Source organism: Neofelis nebulosa, chromosome 2 (genome assembly GCF_028018385.1).
Source record: "Neofelis nebulosa isolate mNeoNeb1 chromosome 2, mNeoNeb1.pri, whole genome shotgun sequence".
NCBI classification, from domain to species: Eukaryota; Metazoa; Chordata; class Mammalia; order Carnivora; family Felidae; genus Neofelis; species Neofelis nebulosa.
Window position 1 is genome coordinate 147,091,844 of NC_080783.1, and position 20,453 is coordinate 147,112,296.

Genomic DNA, 20,453 nt, shown 5'->3' on the forward strand with positions numbered 1-20,453 from the left:
ATGCTGAATGGGGTAAGACAGATAATATGTATGTTATCCCTTCTATATGGAATCTAAAGAAGCCAAGATGTGAGAAAACAGAAAGTAGAATGGTGGTTACAAGATGCTGGAGGGTATGAAAATTGAGGACATGTCTTTAAGGGTACAAACGTGGAACTGGTAAATAGGTCCTGGAGATCTAATGCACAGCAGAGACTAGATTTTAATTGTTCCCACCACATAAAAGATGATAATGATGTGACTTGATAAAGGTGTCAGCTAATGCTAGGGTGATAATAATATTACAATATATAATGTATCAAACCAACATGCTGTATCCCTTAAACTTATAAAATGTTACATGTAAATTATATATCAATGAAAATAAATTTAAAAATTTACATATGGAAACTTCTATGATGCAACTAAGCAATACTGAGAGGATTATTCATAAGCCCTGAACACATATATTAGAAAAGAGAATAAATTTAAGATGCTAAGCATGTGTCGAGTTGTTTTGTTTTTTTTTCAGTTTATTTATTTTGAGAGAGAGAGAGCAAACAGGGTAGGGGCAGAGAGAGAGGGGGAGAGAGATCCCTGTGTAGCGTCAGCACAGAGCCTGATGTGGGGCTCGAACTCATCACGAACCATGAGATCATGACCTGAGCCAAAATCAAGAGTTGGAGGCTTAACCAACTGAGCCACCCAGGCACCCCTCAAGTTAGTTAAAAAAAAAAAAAAAATCCATGTAATTCCAAAGAGAACAGGAGAAAGGAAGTATTAAGGTCAGAGCAGAGATTAACAAAATAAAATACACAAAAGAAAGGATCAGTAAAGTGTGTGTGTGTGTGCGTGTGCGTGCGTGAGAGCGGGGGAGGAGTGAAGGGGGCATAATGATAATATGGGAAATCTCAGAAAAGTGATCAAAGAAGAAAAATGGAGAACATACAAATATTATCAAAGAATGAGGGAATGTTACTATAAATAAATGTGGACTTTAAATGAATAATAGATGTTATAAATTTTGTCAATAAATTTGAAAATTAAATGGACATCTTAAGAAACTAATGTCACCAAAATTAAGTTAAAAAAGGATAACAATTACCTATAAAATTCAAAGTGCTATGAGACACCTTAAACTAAAACGTTAGAAAATATTTGCAATCTGTAAGTACCTGACGCTATAGATTGACTAACTTCATACTCCATCTTCAATCTCCTTCTCTCTTGCTTAAAATAAGAGGCAAGGGAGAAAATAAAACAAAATTTCTCAGTCTCACTTGCAGTTGGGGGTTAGGAAGAAGGCAGTGCATGTTGCATGTGACCCAATCCTACTGCAGATACAAGTATGACATCTGTAGGTTTATTTTTCTGAGAATGGTTTTGCTTTTCTGATAAAAAGAGACTTGCTAAGCTTTCATCATCCTGGTGGAATAAAACTTGGATTTTAATAAGAGCTCAAGAAAAGGCTGTGAGGTAATCCTACAAAGTGGGCAATCAGATCAGAAGAAACCTAAAAACAGAAAGCTCAAAAAGTGCCATCCATAATGGCTGAATTATTTGTTGACTTGTCTTTGGCTTGGGATGACTGTGGGGAAGGAGAATGGATATTCTTTAAAAATTCCTACTGCTCTCGGGGCGCTTGTGTGGCTCAGTCGGTTAAGCATCTGACTTCGGCTCAGGTCATGATCTCACAGCTCATGAGTTCGAGCCTTATGTCTGTGCTGACAGCTTGGAGCCTGGAGCCTGCTTTAGACTGTGTCCCTCTCTCGCTCTGCCCTTTCCCTGCTCATGCTCTCTCTCAAGAATAAATAAACATTAAAAAAAAAAAAATTCCTACTGCTCTCACATAGTCCTGATGCAGGAAATCATATCATCTATGTGGCCACCAAAAAGTTAGTTTAAATTTATTTTAATTGGCCTCAGGTTGATAATGCTTCTAGGCATCTTACTAAAAATATGCAAATCTTCTTTTAAAAAAATGCATTTTAAATCCAGACTTAAAAGAATTCCCACAGATAAAGTTCCAGTGAAAATGTGCACACAATTAGAAATCACAAAGCTCAGGTAGAAAAAAATTCACCACTAGTGAGAACACTACACTGTAATGTGGCAAAAATTTCACTTATTATCATTATTTTCTACCACATGTGAAAAAGTGTACCTAATAGGTAAAACTAAATACAAAGGATATCAAAAGAATGACCAGGACAAGAGACTGTAAAATATTAACAAAACAGAACTTCTAGTATTAAAAATTATATAACAGAAATTAGAAATACAATATATGTGAAAAAGAGCAAGCTGGTCACAGGTAAAAAGAATATTGGAGAAATGGAGAGGATTTGAAGAAACTGTCAATGCATCTAATTGGAGTTCTAAAATGAAAGAATTGAGAGTATATAGGAGATGCAATATTCAAATAAAAAACAAGGGCTAAGAATTTCCCATAATTGATGAAATATATAATCTCGGATTCAGGAAACCTAATAAATCCTAAGCAAATCAAATAAAAGGAAATCTACACCATTTTATTAAAAAAGCAGAACACTGCAGACAAATATTATCTTAAGAAAAGCTAGGGAAGTATCTTTTTAGAGTGTATACCTTCAGGACGAAAAAGAAACAAAATAATTCTAGAAGGAAGGTCTAAAAAGCATGAGGAAATGGTGGACAAAGAAAATGATAAACATATGGGTAATTATAAACCAACAATGACTATATGAAACAATAATTAGATCTAATTTGTGGAACTGAAGATAAAATGATAGAACTAGAATATGGACAACAATGGCATATAAGTTAAGTGTAGTTAAGTAGACTGGATTTAAAGTATTCTAAGTTTGTTGTGTGGTATGAAAAGAAGGTATCCCATTCACAGTCCAGCTGACAAACAGAAACCACACTAGATATTTTGAACAAAGGGAATTTAATACAGGGAACTGGTTACATCATAAATATCTAGATATTATGCAAAGGAGGAGGGACAAAACAGTGATAAAATTAAAGAGTTTAGTCAGGTGTACTGCTTTGCAAGTCACCAGAAAATATGATGTAGTTAAAATGTCCCTGGGGCGCCTGGGTGGCGCAGTCGGTTAAGCGTCCGACTTCAGCCAGGTCACGATCTCGCGGTCCGTGAGTTCGAGCCCCGCGTCAGGCTCTGGGCTGATGGCTCGGAGCCTGGAGCCTGTTTCCGATTCTGTGTCTCCCTCTCTCTCTGCCCCTCCCCATTCATACTCTGTCTCTCTCTGTCCCAAAAATAAAAAAAAAAAAAAAAAAAAAAAAAGCGTTGAAAATGTCCCTAGGGAGGAGATTTTCCAGAGCCAGAATGAGGAGTAAAAACAATTCGTTAGTAATTTCACCAACAACATTTAGAGCAAAAGATATGCTGTTTTTGGAGCTTTTAGTATTTTCTCCAAAACCACAACTGAGCAGTTGGCTTCCAAGATGAATTAGAGTTCTAGAACATAGGAACAATCCATATCCTTAGAAGGCTCCTGATTACTTAAGGTCCAGCCTTAAACTGGCTCCTTCATTTGGAGGTATACAGTAACACAGATGACCCTGAGTTTTCCCAACCCCAAGAAAGCTTCCTCAGACTTTATCTACATCCAACAAGAGGTTTCATGTTCAGAATTAGAAGAGCTTAGGTGCTCATAACTGACCTTTCGTCAAGCTATTAAAATGCCTTATTCACAAAACACCCTAGAAAGGGCATATATAGTCTATCCTCCAGGTTTTACAAATGAGAAAAACAAGGCTTAGAGGGGATGCAAGTGGTGTACAACCATACAACTATATAATGGTCCAACTTGGATGAGATCTCAGATCATATAACCTTTGATCTTTATTTTATACACAGCTGGTGCCCAGTGATCAATATTCATTAACTGGTACTTATACAGCCAGGATGGCTGATTATGGAATAAGTCTATTTACTTATTGCATTAAAAAAGATAGCATGAGGGAATACTGTTGAAACAAACCTAGCCAAATCTAAATTAATAAAAGTAGTAGTATGCTGAAGCACTCTATCTCCCTCACAAACTTCAATCTCAAGTCTTTGCTACTGTTCACTCACCATCATTCTGGTATTTACCTGGTATTTATAAACAGATATTTTAAGAATAAACTGCTCCAGAACCTTGCCATGTGTTATAGTTATATTAACTGTTTGTATTCCCCCCCAAAGCCAGCTTTTTTATTTAAACAAAATGGCTCACCTTATATAGCCATCTCAACATGCTCAGACTATAGGAATACTCATGTATTATTAATGGATGCTTATTTTTTTGTGTACTCAGGATGGCCTCTGTCATATGTCATCAATTAAAGTAATTGATGTCACTGAGAACTTTTTTTTTTTTTTTAAGTTTCCTTTCTTTATTTCTTTCTTTTTTTTTTTTAAGTTTATTTTATTTTGAGAGAGGGAGTGGAGGGGCAGAGAGAGAAGGAGTGAGAATCCTAAGCAGGTTCCATGCTGTCAGCCCAGAGCCTGACATGGGGCTTGAACTCACAAATGTAAGATCACGACCTAAGCCGACATCAAGAGTCAGATGCTTTTAACCAACTGACTCAGGCACCCTGCTGAGAAATTTTGTAACTAGTACAAACTGTGGTTTAGCTTTCTTAATATTTTATAAAAATAGCATGGATAAGATTGTGGGCTGTAACATTTTTTTGTTTAAGCTGAAATAAACAACGTAGGCATGAAAAATTTCAGAACTGCTTGTACCTGTTATATTACATCTTAATGTCTGAAAACTGTCCTTGTATTGCCTGGTAGAGAAGACTTCTTCATTCTGTACATAACTCTGTACCTAGGGCATGCACAGTTCTTTCATAAATTCTCCTTAAGATAATGCTACCTTATTTTTCTTCTTTCCTACCTCTGACAACAATAATGTGTGCCATCAACCACTATACATCTGTTGGACTGGTTAAAAAATATATTAACAATACCAAGAGCCAGAGAGGATGTGGAACAACCAGAGCTCTCATATATTCCTGATGAGAATGAAAAATGGTATAGCCACTCTGGAAAAGATTTTGGCAGTTTCTTATAATGTTAAACATACTCTAACACATGATGTAGCAATCACACTCTTCAGTATTTACTAAAGTGAATAACATGTTCACACAAAAATCTATTAACAGGTAGATACAGCAGCCTTACTGATAATTAACAAAAACTGGAAAACTACCCTAATGTTCTTGGTTAATGGATAAACAAATTGTGGTATATCTATACAATGGACTTACTACTCAGCAATAAAAAAGAATGAATTATTGATAAATGCAAGAACCTGGATGAATCTCAAAATGCAATATGCTGAGTGAAAGAAGTCAGTCGCAAAAGATTATACACTTTACGACTCCATTGGTAGGACATTCTTGAAAAGCAAACTACATGGAGGAGGGGAAGGAAAAAAACAAAAAAAAGAGGTCAGAGTGGGAGACAGCCAAAGCATAAGAGACCCTTAAAAACTGAGAACAAACTAAGGGCTGATGGGGGGTGGGAGGGAGGGGAGGGTGGGTGATGGGTATTGAGGAGGGCACCTTTTGGGATGAGCACTGGGTGTTGTATGGAAACCAATTTGACAATAAATTTCAATAAATAAATAAATGAAAGAAAGAAAGAAAGAAAGAAAGAAAGAAAGAAAGAAAGAAAGAAAGAAAGAAAGAAAGAAAAGCAAACTATAGTGGTAGAGAACAGACCAGTGGTTGCCAAGGAATATGGAATGAGGAGAGGGTGTGACTCCAAAGAAACAGCACTGTTCCTTTTTCTGATTATGGTGGTTAGATAAACCTAGTGTATATTAAAATTTATGAAATGGTATACCAAAAAAGAATCATTGTTACTGTGTATTAGTTTTTTTTTTTTTTTTAAGTGTGTCATTAAAGAATTCAAAGGTTAGGAATCTATGAGTCATGTAATCTCATGATTTTAAAGATGAGGAAAGAAATCCAGGGGTGTTATAAGTGACTTGCTAACTACTCAATGGCAACCCTTTCCTTAAGAATCCAAAATTTAATACAAAGTATGTTTATCTCAAAATGAGAAATTCAGTGAGAAATAAAAAATATGTAGAATCACATAACAAATCAGGCTACATATTTCACACTTATATTTAATACATATAAAAGTCAATTACAATTTCTATGCCATACTTAGGTAGACAGGTCAAGAATTAAAAAAAATTTTTACTTCTATTCAAGAAACACTTCATAAACTTCACTTGGAAAGAAAACTCCTTTAATATAGTTATTATCTCCAGAATTTAGAGGAATTTCTGAAGTTAACTCTAAAAAAACTCCAACATTATTGGTTCTATACCAAATCAGTATTTCCCTTCTGGATCTTCTAGATATTAAAGAAAATATCCATTACTTTAATAGGTAAAAATCAGTCTAAGTGTGGTGAAGTATGAGAAGATGGAAATGGGAAGAGGTATAAGAAAAGGAAATAAGATGAAAACGGGCTTATACTATACAAATTACCAGCTATACTTCACAAAATATGAAATACATTCTTATCATCTTCTTTAGGGATAATACACAAAAGTGAAATATTCAAGATACTGGTTCTTTCCCAAATATTTCCTTTTGGAGTCTCAGGTGCCAACTAAGACTTAAATTACCACTCCACTTGACAGAGATCCAATAATCTTTTTCTTAAGGTACATTCAACCTCATCTAATAGTATCTTTATAACTTCTATGTGGGCTAGTTCCAATGAGACTATCTTAAAGTATACAAAAGGTAAACAGTTATGGGCTTGAAGAAAACATCAAAAAAATTAATTTCTTGCTACTCTTAAGAATAAATGAACACTCAATATATTTTACCAATAACAGTCCCAAATGATCAGATCTTGATACTATAATATGCAATATTTCAGAGAGTTTTATAGTTAAGTCTTGAAGTTCATCTGATAAAACTTGTTATTTTACAAATAAAAAGCTAAAGATTAAGAGTTAATTATTTCAGAAGTAAAGTGAGAGCAGGCCTAACTAGGTACATAGTAATTATTCATATAATGCAGACTTAAATTATGTCCCTTTTCTTTAAGCATTAGGCTTGCATACCTCTAAGATGAGACTTATTAATATTAATAAACACTTGTTATTAATCCACATACTTTACAGGACTGAAAGCAAAGAACTACGTTCTTGAATCTTCCTGTCAGACCTAATTAAAGTAAATGATTTTGTTTACTTTAATATGCAATTTAAAACACAGAAAATTTTATGGCAATCTGACCTAAATTTAATTTTGAACTACTTTTAATCCTGTCCTTTTTATTGTTTTTTACTGCTATTAAATAAGTGATGATGGAAAAAGAAAAAAAAAAAACTTATTACCAAATTGTATGAATATGCCATTTGCAAAGAGAACAATTTTTTTAACAAACTCAAAGTCAGGGAAGGTTTCACAGCGATAACCAAATTGGCTTCTGAGAAAGGAAAAGAATTTGACAGTAGGACCTAAAGCTCATTTCTTTATATGAAACTCTAAGAAAGACAAACCTAAAGTTACAGACGATAGAATAGTGGCTGCTTAAAGCCAGGGATGCAGACTAGAGATTGAGAATTAATGTATACAAGACAACCAATGAAGTGATGGAAAGCTTCAGGATCCACTGGTTGCAGTGACAGTTATCTAGGTACATACATCTGTTAAAACTCATCAAATCATATACTTAAACTATGCATTTTATCATATGTAGTTTATATTTCAGTAGAGTTAGTTTTTTAAGAGGGACTGGGAAAACAAAATAGGCTATTCTTCATGTGGCAAAAACTCTTCAATATTCCAATTACAAGGTAGTTATCAGTACTCTGTGAGGAAAAAACGTTTTCTCTAAATAAACGGAGTTTAAAGCGCCAGGGCTGTTTCTTATTTTAGACCTCTCCTAAAGCAGTCTAATGGGCAAAAAATACAGAGCTCGGCAGAGTTCCAACAGAACAAGCTATTTCTAAGTTTATATGATATTGCTAAGAAAAGTATTTTCATAATATAAATTTCCATTTATATACAATTATTGAATGTGTGGGTAAGAGAATAATACTAGATGAGGAGTTGAAGAGTTCTTAGCTAACTTTGTTATTCTGGGGAAATTAATTCACATCATTGGTATGACTTCAATTCTAAAATAAGAAGACTGGTTTCTCTATGATTTCTGTTATTTTTAAGATTCAACTATTCTTACAAGGTTGAAATCTCTACATAGAGAGTCTCCAATGAAATTCCTAAAGTCCTAGATGTTGAAACTTATACATTAAAATAAGTTTTATCAAGTACACCGAATATCTGAAGTATTTTATGCAACTTTTTAGATTGGTAATTTGAGGTTCTTAGTCAAATTCATGTACTAGTCAAATTCAATTTTGCTTATATCTGTTATTTCTTATTAACTAATCTCAGAGATTCTAAATTCTAAATTCTATGAATTTAGATTATAAATTCTAAATTCTCAGAGAATTATTAATTCTAAAATTTCTATGCAGTTGGATACATTACTGTAGATATACCACTCCTTTTCTCTGCCAATGAATACATTGAAGGTTACAGAGATTACAAACCTTGCTCAAAATACAATCTCTGCAAAGACAAACTATTGACAAATGTGTCTTATGTATAAAGCTTTAGGAAGAATGTATATATTGATACAAATATAGAAATTTTTTTCAGGAAGGAAATACAACAAAAAGTAATGCTACTTTTAGGGAAAGAGCTTAGGGTAGAGAGAGCTAGTTTTCTGTTTTTACTTTCTGTACCATTGAAAAATTTCCAACATGAACATTTGTTAATTCCACTGTTTAAAAATCTTAGGTTGAACTTATGGGTTAGATTTTCCTTTTATTTTCTATATTTAAGGAAAAAAAAGTAATGTTTGGTTTTTAAAATTTTCCTCTTCCTTTTCAAATGATATGCCTGTTGGCTTAGTTGTTAATTCAGTTGCTTCGAGCACAAAGAACAAAGGTCATAGGTTTGATTAATTACGTTTGCAAAGAATAAAAATATCCCTCGGTCACAGAATACATTTTTAACTTTAAAAGTCATCTGGCAAACTCGTGTTGCTGATCACAAGGATGAATCAGGTAAGAGCATGTGGTTGACTCAGTACAAAACATTAATCTTGGAAAAATAACTCTAAGTGATGTCTTACTGACAGAGGGTAAGAGAGTAGACAGCAAAGTTACTCATCTCTAAGTAAACGTTTCAATTTTCATATCCATCAAGCCACTGTACTTCTGAACAGAATATAAACAAGACTTTAACTATCAGAGAAAATACAGTCCCTGTACTTCCAGAAAAACTAAAAACTATAGCTTCACAAAGCTTACTAATTTCAAAGATGATATACTTATTAATGTAGTATAAAAACATCAAATAAAATACATATATACCTGTAACATCTTCTGGATCTGATACAACAATATGTGCATTTAGTTCCTGTAGCTTGTGATGCAGTTCTTCTAATTTTTTATTTGATTTTTTCAAAATGTTGTCCACATAAGCCAAACTTTTTTTATCTGTTGTGACTTTCCTCAGATTTTCAGCTCCTTCTTTGATTTTCAGTTCTTTCCTTATTTCTCTCTTGATTCGATCCTTGATGTCATCCAATTTCTGTTGCACCATTGTATCTGAAAAGTCTAATTTTTGAACAGCACTCACATTCTCAGAAAATGGAAGACTCCGGGAATCTCCCTACAGGAAAACAAAACAAAACATACAAATGTGATAGTTTAGGAAAGTTAGCTGCTCAGTAAAATGTGCAGCATAAGAACAAAACTGTGTATTCAGTGATTCTTTATTAAATACATTATACCTAATTACATTTAATTCTTTTCTTAGTAAGCAAGAGACTAGTTACCTTTATTATTGCCATATAAGAGCCTAAGTTAAAAAACTCTGCCCACTCACTAAATAGCATTACCTGACAAATTTATATTAAAATAAACACATCTACACACAAAGGCATCTTAGGGTTGTATAAAGACAGTGGATTTCTGATATCCTATGAACCCAAATTAGACCCTAACACCTACGCTATGAACCTTGAGCAAGCTACTTTTTTTAAACCTTTATTTATTTATTTTTTATTTTTTCTAATGTTCATTTTGAGAGAGAGAGAGAGAGAGAGAGAGAGAGAGAGACTGATTGAGCAAGCAGGGAAGAGGCAGAGAGAGAGAGAGGGAGACAGAGAATCCCAAGCAGGTTGCACGCTGTCAGGGCGAAGCCTGATCTCATGAACTGCAAAATCATGACCTGAGCAGAAATCAAGAGATGGACCATTAATCGACTGAGCCACCCAGGCACCCCTTGAGCAAGTTATTTAACCTTTCAAATAAATATTCAGTTTAATCATCTGTAAAATCTACATAATACTGCCACCTTTCAGAGTTATTGTGATAATACAAAATATTTTATGTGTAGCTTCAAGCACAATTCTTGGCCCATTGTACAGTCACTCAATAAGTAAAAATTATTAAATTCCAAAGGTAAGATATAATTTTATTTGATCTTCTATTTAAAAAAAAAAAACAAACTTAAAAAAACTAATAGTGGGGGCAGCAGAGTAGCTTAGCCGGTTAAGCCTCCAACTCTTGATTTCAGGTCACGTGATGATTTCAGTTGTGAGATTAAGCCCCACATAGGGCTCTCACAGAGGGGTTGGTGGTGGGGGGTGAGAGGGGGGAGTCTGCTTGAGATTCTCTCTCCTTTTCTCTCTGCCTCTCCCCTGCTGGTACGTGCACGCACATGTGCTCTCTCTAACACACACACACACACACACACACACACCAAACAAATATTGGCAAAAATAAAGTTATACCCTTATGATCACTTTTTGGATAATGAATTAAATGCATCAGGATTCAGATAGACTATATACAGAACTCTATATATTTCATGGCTATTTATCCCAATTGATAATGTGATTGACTACAAAAACATCATTACCAGAAAATATGTCTCAATTATGTCTTACTGATAGAAGCTAAGACAATACACAGTACCAGTTATTCATCTTAACGTAAAAATCAGGTTGGGTAAGTACATCTAATCTACAAACCGAAGTTATGCCCTAGCTATTTGTATATCATTTGCTATTTTAAATTCCATTACTCTAATACAACTGGTTTTTAAATTTTCAACTTCTGAAACATAAAACTTAGGGATAATGTTTACTTTGGGGAAGAGGTATTGAGTTTGTGGTTATAAAAGGTTATAAAAATGAGAAACATTTCACTATGTACCCTTATGTAGCTTTTGAACAGATGCAATTAATTAAAAAATTTTCCTTAATTTCTTTGAGAATTCATCATAACCATATAAATAAGTTCTATTTAAGTTCCTAGGTACAAATACTTTTTACATCTAATTCTTAACCTCTAAAAAACCAGGTTATCTTGCAGAATAATGAGTTAATATATGAGAAGATATGGGATCTTGGCTTTGGACCAAATTACCCTGTGCCAAAGGGCATACTATGCAAAGAATGTAGTTGATAAATCTGTTCTTAAGCTTTTTAGGTCCAAGAACCGCTTTGGAACTCTGACAAAAAACAGTAGGACAAAGAAAATTTCATGTTTGTATATATAATTTTCAGGTTCCATTGATCTGAGATTAAGAATTCCTAGGATAAGGGGCTCCTGGGTGGATCAGCTGGTTAAGTGTCCGACTCTTTCTTGGTTTCGGCTCAGATCATGATCTTACTCACAGTTGTTGAGTTTTAGCCCTGCATCCGTCTCTGCGTTGATGGCGTGGAGCCTGCTTGGGATTCTGTCTCCCTCTCTCTCTGCCCCTCCCCTGCTAGCTCTTTATCTTTCTCTCAAAATCAATAAATAAACTTAAAAAAAAAAAAAAGAATTCCTAGGATAAGTGATCTATACCTGATTGGCCTTAAATTTCTGATCCTCAACTATGTGGATACAGAATGATCTTGTATCTGGGTCAAAAAAAATGTCTACATTTTTCACTACTTATAATGGAATGTAAGTCCTATTATCCATTTATTCAGTTTCCAAAGCTGTGAATCTACCTTTGGCTGGTTATCAAAAACAATAGCATATTACTACTGTTAAAAAATAAAATGCCAAATTTCTGCTGTCTAGATTCAGGTAAAGTGGATTGAGGCAAACAATGCTCAGATGAAAAAGTTTAAGCTAACTTCATTTCTGTAGATATTTTTATTTCTATCCTCACAGACTTAGAAAATACGAACTGCTTTCACAAATTTGTGCTTTAATATTATGTACTAAGCTAGAGACTCCCTAAGCTTCTTGGCTCATGGTGACTTTAGTGCATCAGTAATTTTTACCATATGCCCCACAGGCCAAGAGAAATATGTAACAATTCTGTTTACTAAATACTAAGATCCTAATTACTTAATAGTTAAATTATGATAACTTAGTAGCTGACTGAAATAACACAAGTTGAAAGAAAACGTTACTCTTTTTTTTTTCATTCTTTAATAACCACAGTTACGTAATGGTTATGTGTCTGTGTCTGATGGACTGTGTCTGATGACTGGGTACCTTCACAATTTCTCAAACCTTGAATTCATATTGGACACTACTAGCCTCATTTCCTGTTCCTCCACAAAGGGAATGTAGATAAATCTAATATTGAAATCCGAGTCCAGTTAGTTCACATGATACTCAACAAATGGTGTCACTGTGTTTCCCCGGAAATTTTAAAATACACTGCAACATCCTGAGAGTCTGCTGAGGCACCCCAGAGAGCCTTGTTGCACAGTTTGGGAACTGTGGTAGTAAAATATAAAGGCTGTTAAAAAATACTGTTACACGAAAATGGCATTAATATTTGATGTGAATCCTTGAAGGCCTTTTGCCTACTTCAACTCATTTCTTTTCAATTTTCTCCCTAAATTCCAATTCTATCAAACTACAGAATTTACTGCTGGACACAAACTATCTTGGCTCAGCTACTAATGCATGCTGTACCTTTGGAATGTATCACCTTTCCTGCAGAAATCAACCATTTCTTCCTAGTCCTTTCTCTGCTAACTTTTACTTTCTATCAAAGTAGATCACAATTCTTCATGGAAAAGAATTTCCTGCCTATACCCTCTTAGAATTTAGATTAAATGCCTCTCCTCACCACCCCAAAGACTATGATCAATTTGAAGGCAGGCTTACACCTGGCAGAGTAGTTCTGTTTTGTTTTCTTAATGATTTGTCCATTATTTAATATTTTTCTTATAGAAGTCAGGAAAATCTGTCACTGCTGAGGAACTCAGGCTTTCCTCCTTCTGATAAGGAGAACTACTTATATTCCAGGAAACTCAAAGGCAAAATTGATATTCAACCACAGCAACTACATTAGCTAAAATTCGATATAGACCATATGTGGTTAGCATGTTTGTTTCCTCTTCCTTTTTGCATAGGACTAAATTTTTAGTAACCATATTTCACTCCCATCTTTTGTTGTGACATGGCTTAAATATTTTTTGAAAAGGAGTGTAAGAGATGTCTACAATATAATCAATAATTTAAGATAACCAAAAGTCCTCTGACAGTAGATAAGAAAGGTTATAGTACTTTCTATTACTACTTTCCTAAAAATTTTAGTTGCAATACACTGTGAAATTTCCTGAAAAATAGAACTTTCTTGCATTTGGAACATGTGGGATATTTTATCTATTAAATTATGTCCCTATCCTAAAAAAAATAATAAAATAATTATATCATAAATGTCAGAATCAGTACTAGGTGATGAAATAATATTCCTGACACAAGTAAAATAAATTAGCCTCAGAAAATAAATATTTAACCAGTGAAAATCTTCAGTGATAATCTTTGTCTCAGTAGGTTGTTCTATAGGCAGCAATAACTGTCTCCACTATCTACATTATATTAATTTACGTTTACAAGCTTACCACTTTCATCCTCCATTCACAACTGTTTTCTACTCTGTAAAATTTCATGCTTACCGCAAAATTAAATAGTAGATATCTTTTTTCATCTTTTCAAAACACAGTTAGATGCAACCTCTAATCACAAACTCTCTTAAAAATTCATTAATATACTCAGGAAGTATGCAGATAAAAGATTTTTAAAAGAAAAAAAATGAACTAATCTTAAGCATAAAATTAAACTCGTAAAAGTACTCTTGATGCTCCACCAATCTATACATGAAAGAAACCTCATAATTCTCATATCTTTTATCACTGAAATCATAAGATAGCCACTCCATGCTAGTCAAATTAATCTAACACTTTGCTGTTTATATTATTTTGCCTTTGTCTTTCTTTTTCATGCCCTATTTATCTTACTATCAATCTAAATTCACCATCACAAAATACTTGTTAAAAAAATATTTCATGTGTTTCATGGTTAATTCTACCTAGTTTATATTTTATATCATCCATATCCTTAATGCAGTCATTCAAACAGATGAATCAAATCCAAACACGAGGAAACTATCAGTGAAATTAATACCCTCAGGATTTATAGAACAATCGAAATTATTTTTAGGTAAGCAGGTTTCAAGTGGCTACATAAAAGAAATAATAGAGACCTCATTGAGTAGGAAATGAAAAGTAAAAATTACATGGATTTCAAAGGAATCAAAATAAATTAAAATCTCAGTAGATACATAAATAGCGGATTGAACCAAGATAATGAGTTAGTATACTGGCAGACAGAAAACTTAGGAAATTTCTGATTCATCACACACAGATATGAGAAATTAAAAAAGCATGGAAGATAAAAATGAGAAGATCCAAGATCCATCTAGTAAGAGCTCCAAAATAAGAATATGGAAAATGAGGAAGTACTGCATGAAGATAAATGAATGAAAAGTAAACTGAGAAAAGGCGTTTCATCAACAAATGAATGACAATTAGAGCAACAGACGTCTTTTCCTTAGTGACAACAAAAGCCTCCCCCAACCCATCAAACTTCTATAAGATTTTGAGCTTTTATCTTTTTTTTTAACATTTATTATTGAGAGACAGAGAGAGACAAATACCACCAGTATTGTATAGTCTACAGTATATTTGCTATTTAGGTTATTTTGAGTCAGTAAAATTCTACTGTAAAGGGTAAGACTACACATTCCACTCTAGACCATACCATGTGTAAATCAAGTCTTTCAAATACACAGATGTGTTAATATGTATTTAATAAATACAACTATTTTTACTTCATAAAATAAAATTTTGATCTGTAGACTAAAACATAAATTGGTATTTTCCTTTCTTTTCTAATGTTTATTTTTGAGAAAGAGAGTGTGCATGTGCATGCGGGAGAGGTACAAAGAGACAATTTCTGCACTGACAGTGCAGAGACCAATGTGGGGCTCGAACTCAAAACAGAGATCATGACCTAAGCCAAAATCAAGAGTCACTCAACCTACTGAGCTGCCCGGGCACCCTGATATTTTCAATTTACTACATTTTAACAAACTTCCAGTAAGGTTAAGAAAACTTAAAATAGAACCAGATCAGATTCAAAGAACAAAATGGAAAAGTCTGTCACTTATGATCAAATACTTCATTTAGGGAGAGATAGGAAAGGATGTTTACTCCTCACTGGCCAAGTTCCCAGAGAAGAAGTGAAAAAGCTGTTACTTTCCCTACACTATAGAAATATAAAACAGTCTGACCTGATAGATGCCAAGAAATGCTAGAGCACCCATAAAAAGTCACTGGGTACAACGGCTCATACAATGTTTTAGCTAGAAGGAACTTCAAAGATCAACTAGCCTAATTTCCTTTTAGTTTTGAGGAAAGCAGGTTCAAAGCAGCTAAGCAATTTGCCTAAGGTCACAAAGAAAAGTCAGTGACCTGGCTGGGTTTACAATGCCAGTCTTGTGATTCCTAATTTGGTGCTCTTTTACTCCATACTGCCTTCTTAGAGATCTTAGGAGTATCCATTTCCTTATATTTGAACTACACCTTGATCTAATTTGCATTAATTAATGGATATTAGGGTGCCTTAAATCAGGAATAGTGGCAGGCCATACTTCTCATCTCTAATTTCATCCTAATCCAATCTGTGTCTCAGGGGAGAATACTCTCAACTGGAAGCAATAAACCAGTTCTAACACCAGCTCTCTGTCACTAGCTATACGCAACCCCAAGCAGGTTATCCCATCTTGCTGTTCCTGTTTGCTCATCTGCAAAATGATGTTTGACTTTCCTATCTTCCAGTTTTTAAAAAAACTACATTTATTCAAAATGTTCACTGAATGCTAGGCAATGGAAAATAGCACAGTCTACTTTTCTTACAGATATTCAATTTATTAAGGTAGACAGACATGAAAAACATACTCTGAAGAAGCAACATAGCTTTACACAAATGTAATAGGCCATAGGGGTTGTGTGTGTGTGTGTGTGTGTGTGTGTGTGTGTGCGCGTGCATGTGTTTAACAGAAAGCTCAGCTGGAATATAGTATGATGGCAAGAACTAAGCATTTGGAGTCAATCTGGTGATGTACAAATTCTGATACTGCAACCATGTTAAAGCTTCAATTTCCTCACATGAAAATGCAATTGTTGCAACTACCTTGACTGTATCATTTCTAAGTCTCATAATAGATATGCCTAAGACTAAGAAGTATGCTTTCATAGTAACAGTGCAGTTCCTGGCACACAGCACTGAAGCAGATAGTACTAGATGCCTACATAATATCCATCCTCCCTTTATCCTTACTGAGAAAATTCCCACTCTGCTAAATGCAACAAAGTACACAGATAAAATTGTCACTTCATTAGACTTTCTAGCTGCTAGAAGTAGCTATATGACAATTTTTGTCAATGAGAAGCCAGCCCAGGATTTGGGTGAACCTCTCTCTCATTTTGCTTAGACTGCAGACCCAAAGCCTGAAGGTGCAGGAGCCATCTTCATGTGACAATACGGGACAAATAGGACAAAACCCAACAAACTAAAGATGGCAAAGCAGAGAGAGGTCCTGGGACCCTGCCGGCTTTACTAAACTGCTACACAAGTCCTACCATGCCTACTTTGGATTTCTTGTTTTAGATATAATATAAATCCCTATCTGACCAAGGATCATTAGGGTCCTGTAAGCAATACAAAGACATTGGCTTCTGGCTTAGGCAAATAAGTGATATGCTATGACCTCCTGCGTTAAGAGTAGATTTGAGGATTGGGAGAAGCAGGGAAAAGCAGGGAAGCTATATGCTCTATGAAGCTCTGGTAGACCACTGCAAAATGGTCTCAAATGAATCCTGCCTTCCTGCATTTACACTGTCTTGTAGTCCCCCTTTCAAAGTGATTCAACACTAGTCTTTTGACTTATTCTGACAGTGTGATGGAAGTGACATTCTGATGATGAGGAAGGGGACACAAGAGGTCTCATAACTTGTGTTTTCACTCTTGAAACCCCAAATACTATTTACAGAAGTCCAGACTACTCTGCGAGAGAGAGAGAGAGGCCCTGGAAGATGAAAGTGACCATGTGGACAGACGCCATGTGGACGAGAACCAAAGCACTCCAGCTGTTCCAACCATTCCAGCTGAGACACCAGACATGTGACTGAGGCATTCCAGTCCAGGTTAGCCACCAGCTGAATACAGCTGCATAACTGAGCACAGGCAAGACCAGAAAAAAACACCTAGTATATACCCAGAGAATCTTGAAAGTTTGTGACACTACAATAAATATGTAATTGAAGCTACTGTAGTAATGAAGGCAAGAAATAATGATCGCTTTAAGAAGTCTCTTCAATAACAATAATTATTAATTACTCGTTGTGACTTCCAAGAGATAAAAAGTATAACAATCTAATGGGGGTGATGGGGATGTCAATAACATTGTCATTATGTTAAAAATTGTTTTTCCTTTTCTTTCCCACCTTACGCCCCCTGCTCCCCACCTCCACACTTTGAGAAGGAAGTATATAGAGACAACAATCCTCTTCTTTCAAAAAAACAAAATCATCACCTTTCAAAACAGATTTGCTTAAAAAAATCCACCTTACTTCCTCACCATTCCTGTGATTAAACTAACCATAAACTGCATGTAGGTCAGAGTACCCAATCCTTAGATTCAGTGATTGATTTAGGATTAGTCATGGATTGAAGTAGTCCTATTCAGAGGTCCTTTTCAGGGATTGATAAGAAAGTCCTTCTCCAGAGAACACCAGTTGCAAAGACAATAAAAAAAGCTATTAAAGCTATTGACAAAGAGAAGTGCATTTTTTTTTACTGTAAATCATGCAACATTGTTTTTTATTATAATGCATGGGTTTTAAAAATTATTTCCTCAATCTCTCCACACACAGGCAAAAATAAGTATACCATTTAACATATCGGAACTTGCAAACATTGATCATTGCCTAGAGAAGGGAAAATTATCCCTAAAACATGCTTAAGCAGGAGGCCAATTCATCATGATAGACAGGCTGTCTGTCCCCCATCTGAACCTTCATTTGCCACCATTCAGTAATCTTTCTTCAGGCCCAGATCAGCAGCACATTTCTTCCCAACAATCACTAAATGTCTGAGAAGACTTTCATCATCATCTGCTACAGAAATCTGGGATATAAGTTTCTTGGGTATCACCAGAAAATGCGTTGATGCTTCATGGGAAATGTCACGGAAAGCAAGACACTGGTCATCCTCAAATATGACCAGTGTCATATTGGCTGGGATTTTGGCTGGGATTTCCTTGTGAATGATCTCAAAGAGCATCTTGCTACCAGGCCAGACGGCCTGAGCCTTGGTGATTTCATCAGCCATCTCCCAAAAAAGTTTTTCTTATCATAGCCAGCAGAAAACAAAGCTAACCCAGAAAAAAGTAAAGATGAAAATTAAAGAGAAAAAAACCATGGAGGACACAGGCTGAGCATCTAAATCCAATCACATTTAAACATACTCCCATACCCTTAAACTTTTTAGTCATAGTGCTAACCAGTTCCTCTTTTGCTTGAATTTGGTTTGACTTACGATTTCTCTTATCACAAATCAGAGTCATAAATAATACATCTGGCTTCCTGCCTTGAAACATGAAGTTTAATCTAATTTAGTAATGACAACTGCAAATCCATGTCTATATATGTTTTCAATATCAAGATCAATATTCCTTATTAAGTATTTGTGTACACTACTACTTTAAAATAACCTCATTTTATACCATGAAACTGAACGTAATGGGTCAGATTTCTGCCTCTGTTCCAAAGGATGTTGTTAGTCATTTTTATTTTTGGTCTTATTTTGCATACTCTTCTTCCTTGAGCTTTTGGGAAATGTTTCTTATCTCACTCAAACCATGTGACTCTAGAGAAGGTGTCAATGTTTTTAATGTGATTCCATAATCCCTGGCCATGGCTGAATGACCTAAGGATGGACATCTGACTGAGCTAAACCATAGTGTTCCATATCCTGGCCAAACATGACTAATTCATTCATCTCACAAATATTTACTGAATACCTATTATGTATGCTAGATGCTGTGCTGCATACTGAATACACAGTGGTGGGACAAAAAAAGGATATCTATATTGTATTAGAACTACATAATGACCCCTCCAACTCTATTCCATAATCTATATGCCTCATTCTAGTCTCCTTCCCTTGTTCATCTGTAAATTCTCTTCCACTAAGAAATCTGGCTCCTACTACTGGCCATCCATTTTAATTATTCAATTCCAGCATACATTTACAGCAGGATCAGAACTGTCCACCCATATCCCTATGGAAACAACTTTATCAACTACAGTACAGTGCTTACATGTACTTCCTTTGGCTTTTAGTATTGCAGATTCTTTCCATTTTCAAGGCTACCTAGGTTAACACCTTTCCCCACCACTCCTTTCAGTGAGGTTGTTTCATATGTATGTGTAATATACTTTGATTCTCTTGTAACAGCCTGCGTTCCTTTCTCAGATCTCTGATCTCCTAAATGATACTTTATAATCATGACCTTACTCCTTAATGATACACCTAGTGCCCAGATCCTGGTTCCTAATACTAGTTTCCAAGAAAAGAAACAGGACTTCTTGGAGAAACGGCTGATTCTAGGAGTAGGAGAGATTCAAAATGAACCTGGAGCATCTTGTAGTGCAAGAAAGTAAAGAAGTACTCAAAACAAAAATCATAGCCATTGATGGAGCTATGTCAAAGGGACACAAGAGCCAGCTTGAAGAACCCCCACTGGCCAAAACTAGAACAATTTTAGCAACAAAATAAGGTAGTACTGGATTATAATCCAAAGTATAAAGTAAATATCTATGAGTCCATACTGGTATAAATAAATAACCAAATAAATTAATGGTAAAGGAGAGAAACCTCCTGTATATAGGAGAGAAACCTCCTGTATATAAGAATTCAACATAATTTTTACACACACACACACATACACACACACACACACACACACACACACACTGCCATCAAAGAAGAGGAGCCTAACCCCCTTACTCCTTATGTCAGCTGTGCATAGTGACTTCCTTCCAAAGAGGACAGTATGAAAAG

General features: G+C 34.9%; 1 protein-coding gene across 2 annotated transcripts in view; it reads right to left on the reverse strand.

Moving 5' to 3' along the window:
* The window catches only part of PKN2 (protein kinase N2), a 129,302-nt gene that overhangs the window by 71,661 nt on the left and 37,188 nt on the right, over positions 1-20,453 (reverse strand). For both annotated transcript variants that reach the window (XM_058716680.1, XM_058716679.1), the window contains exon 2: positions 9,393-9,693. In XM_058716680.1, the coding sequence (XP_058572663.1) occupies positions 9,393-9,693 (301 nt within the window). The remainder of the gene's footprint in view (positions 1-9,392; positions 9,694-20,453) is intronic.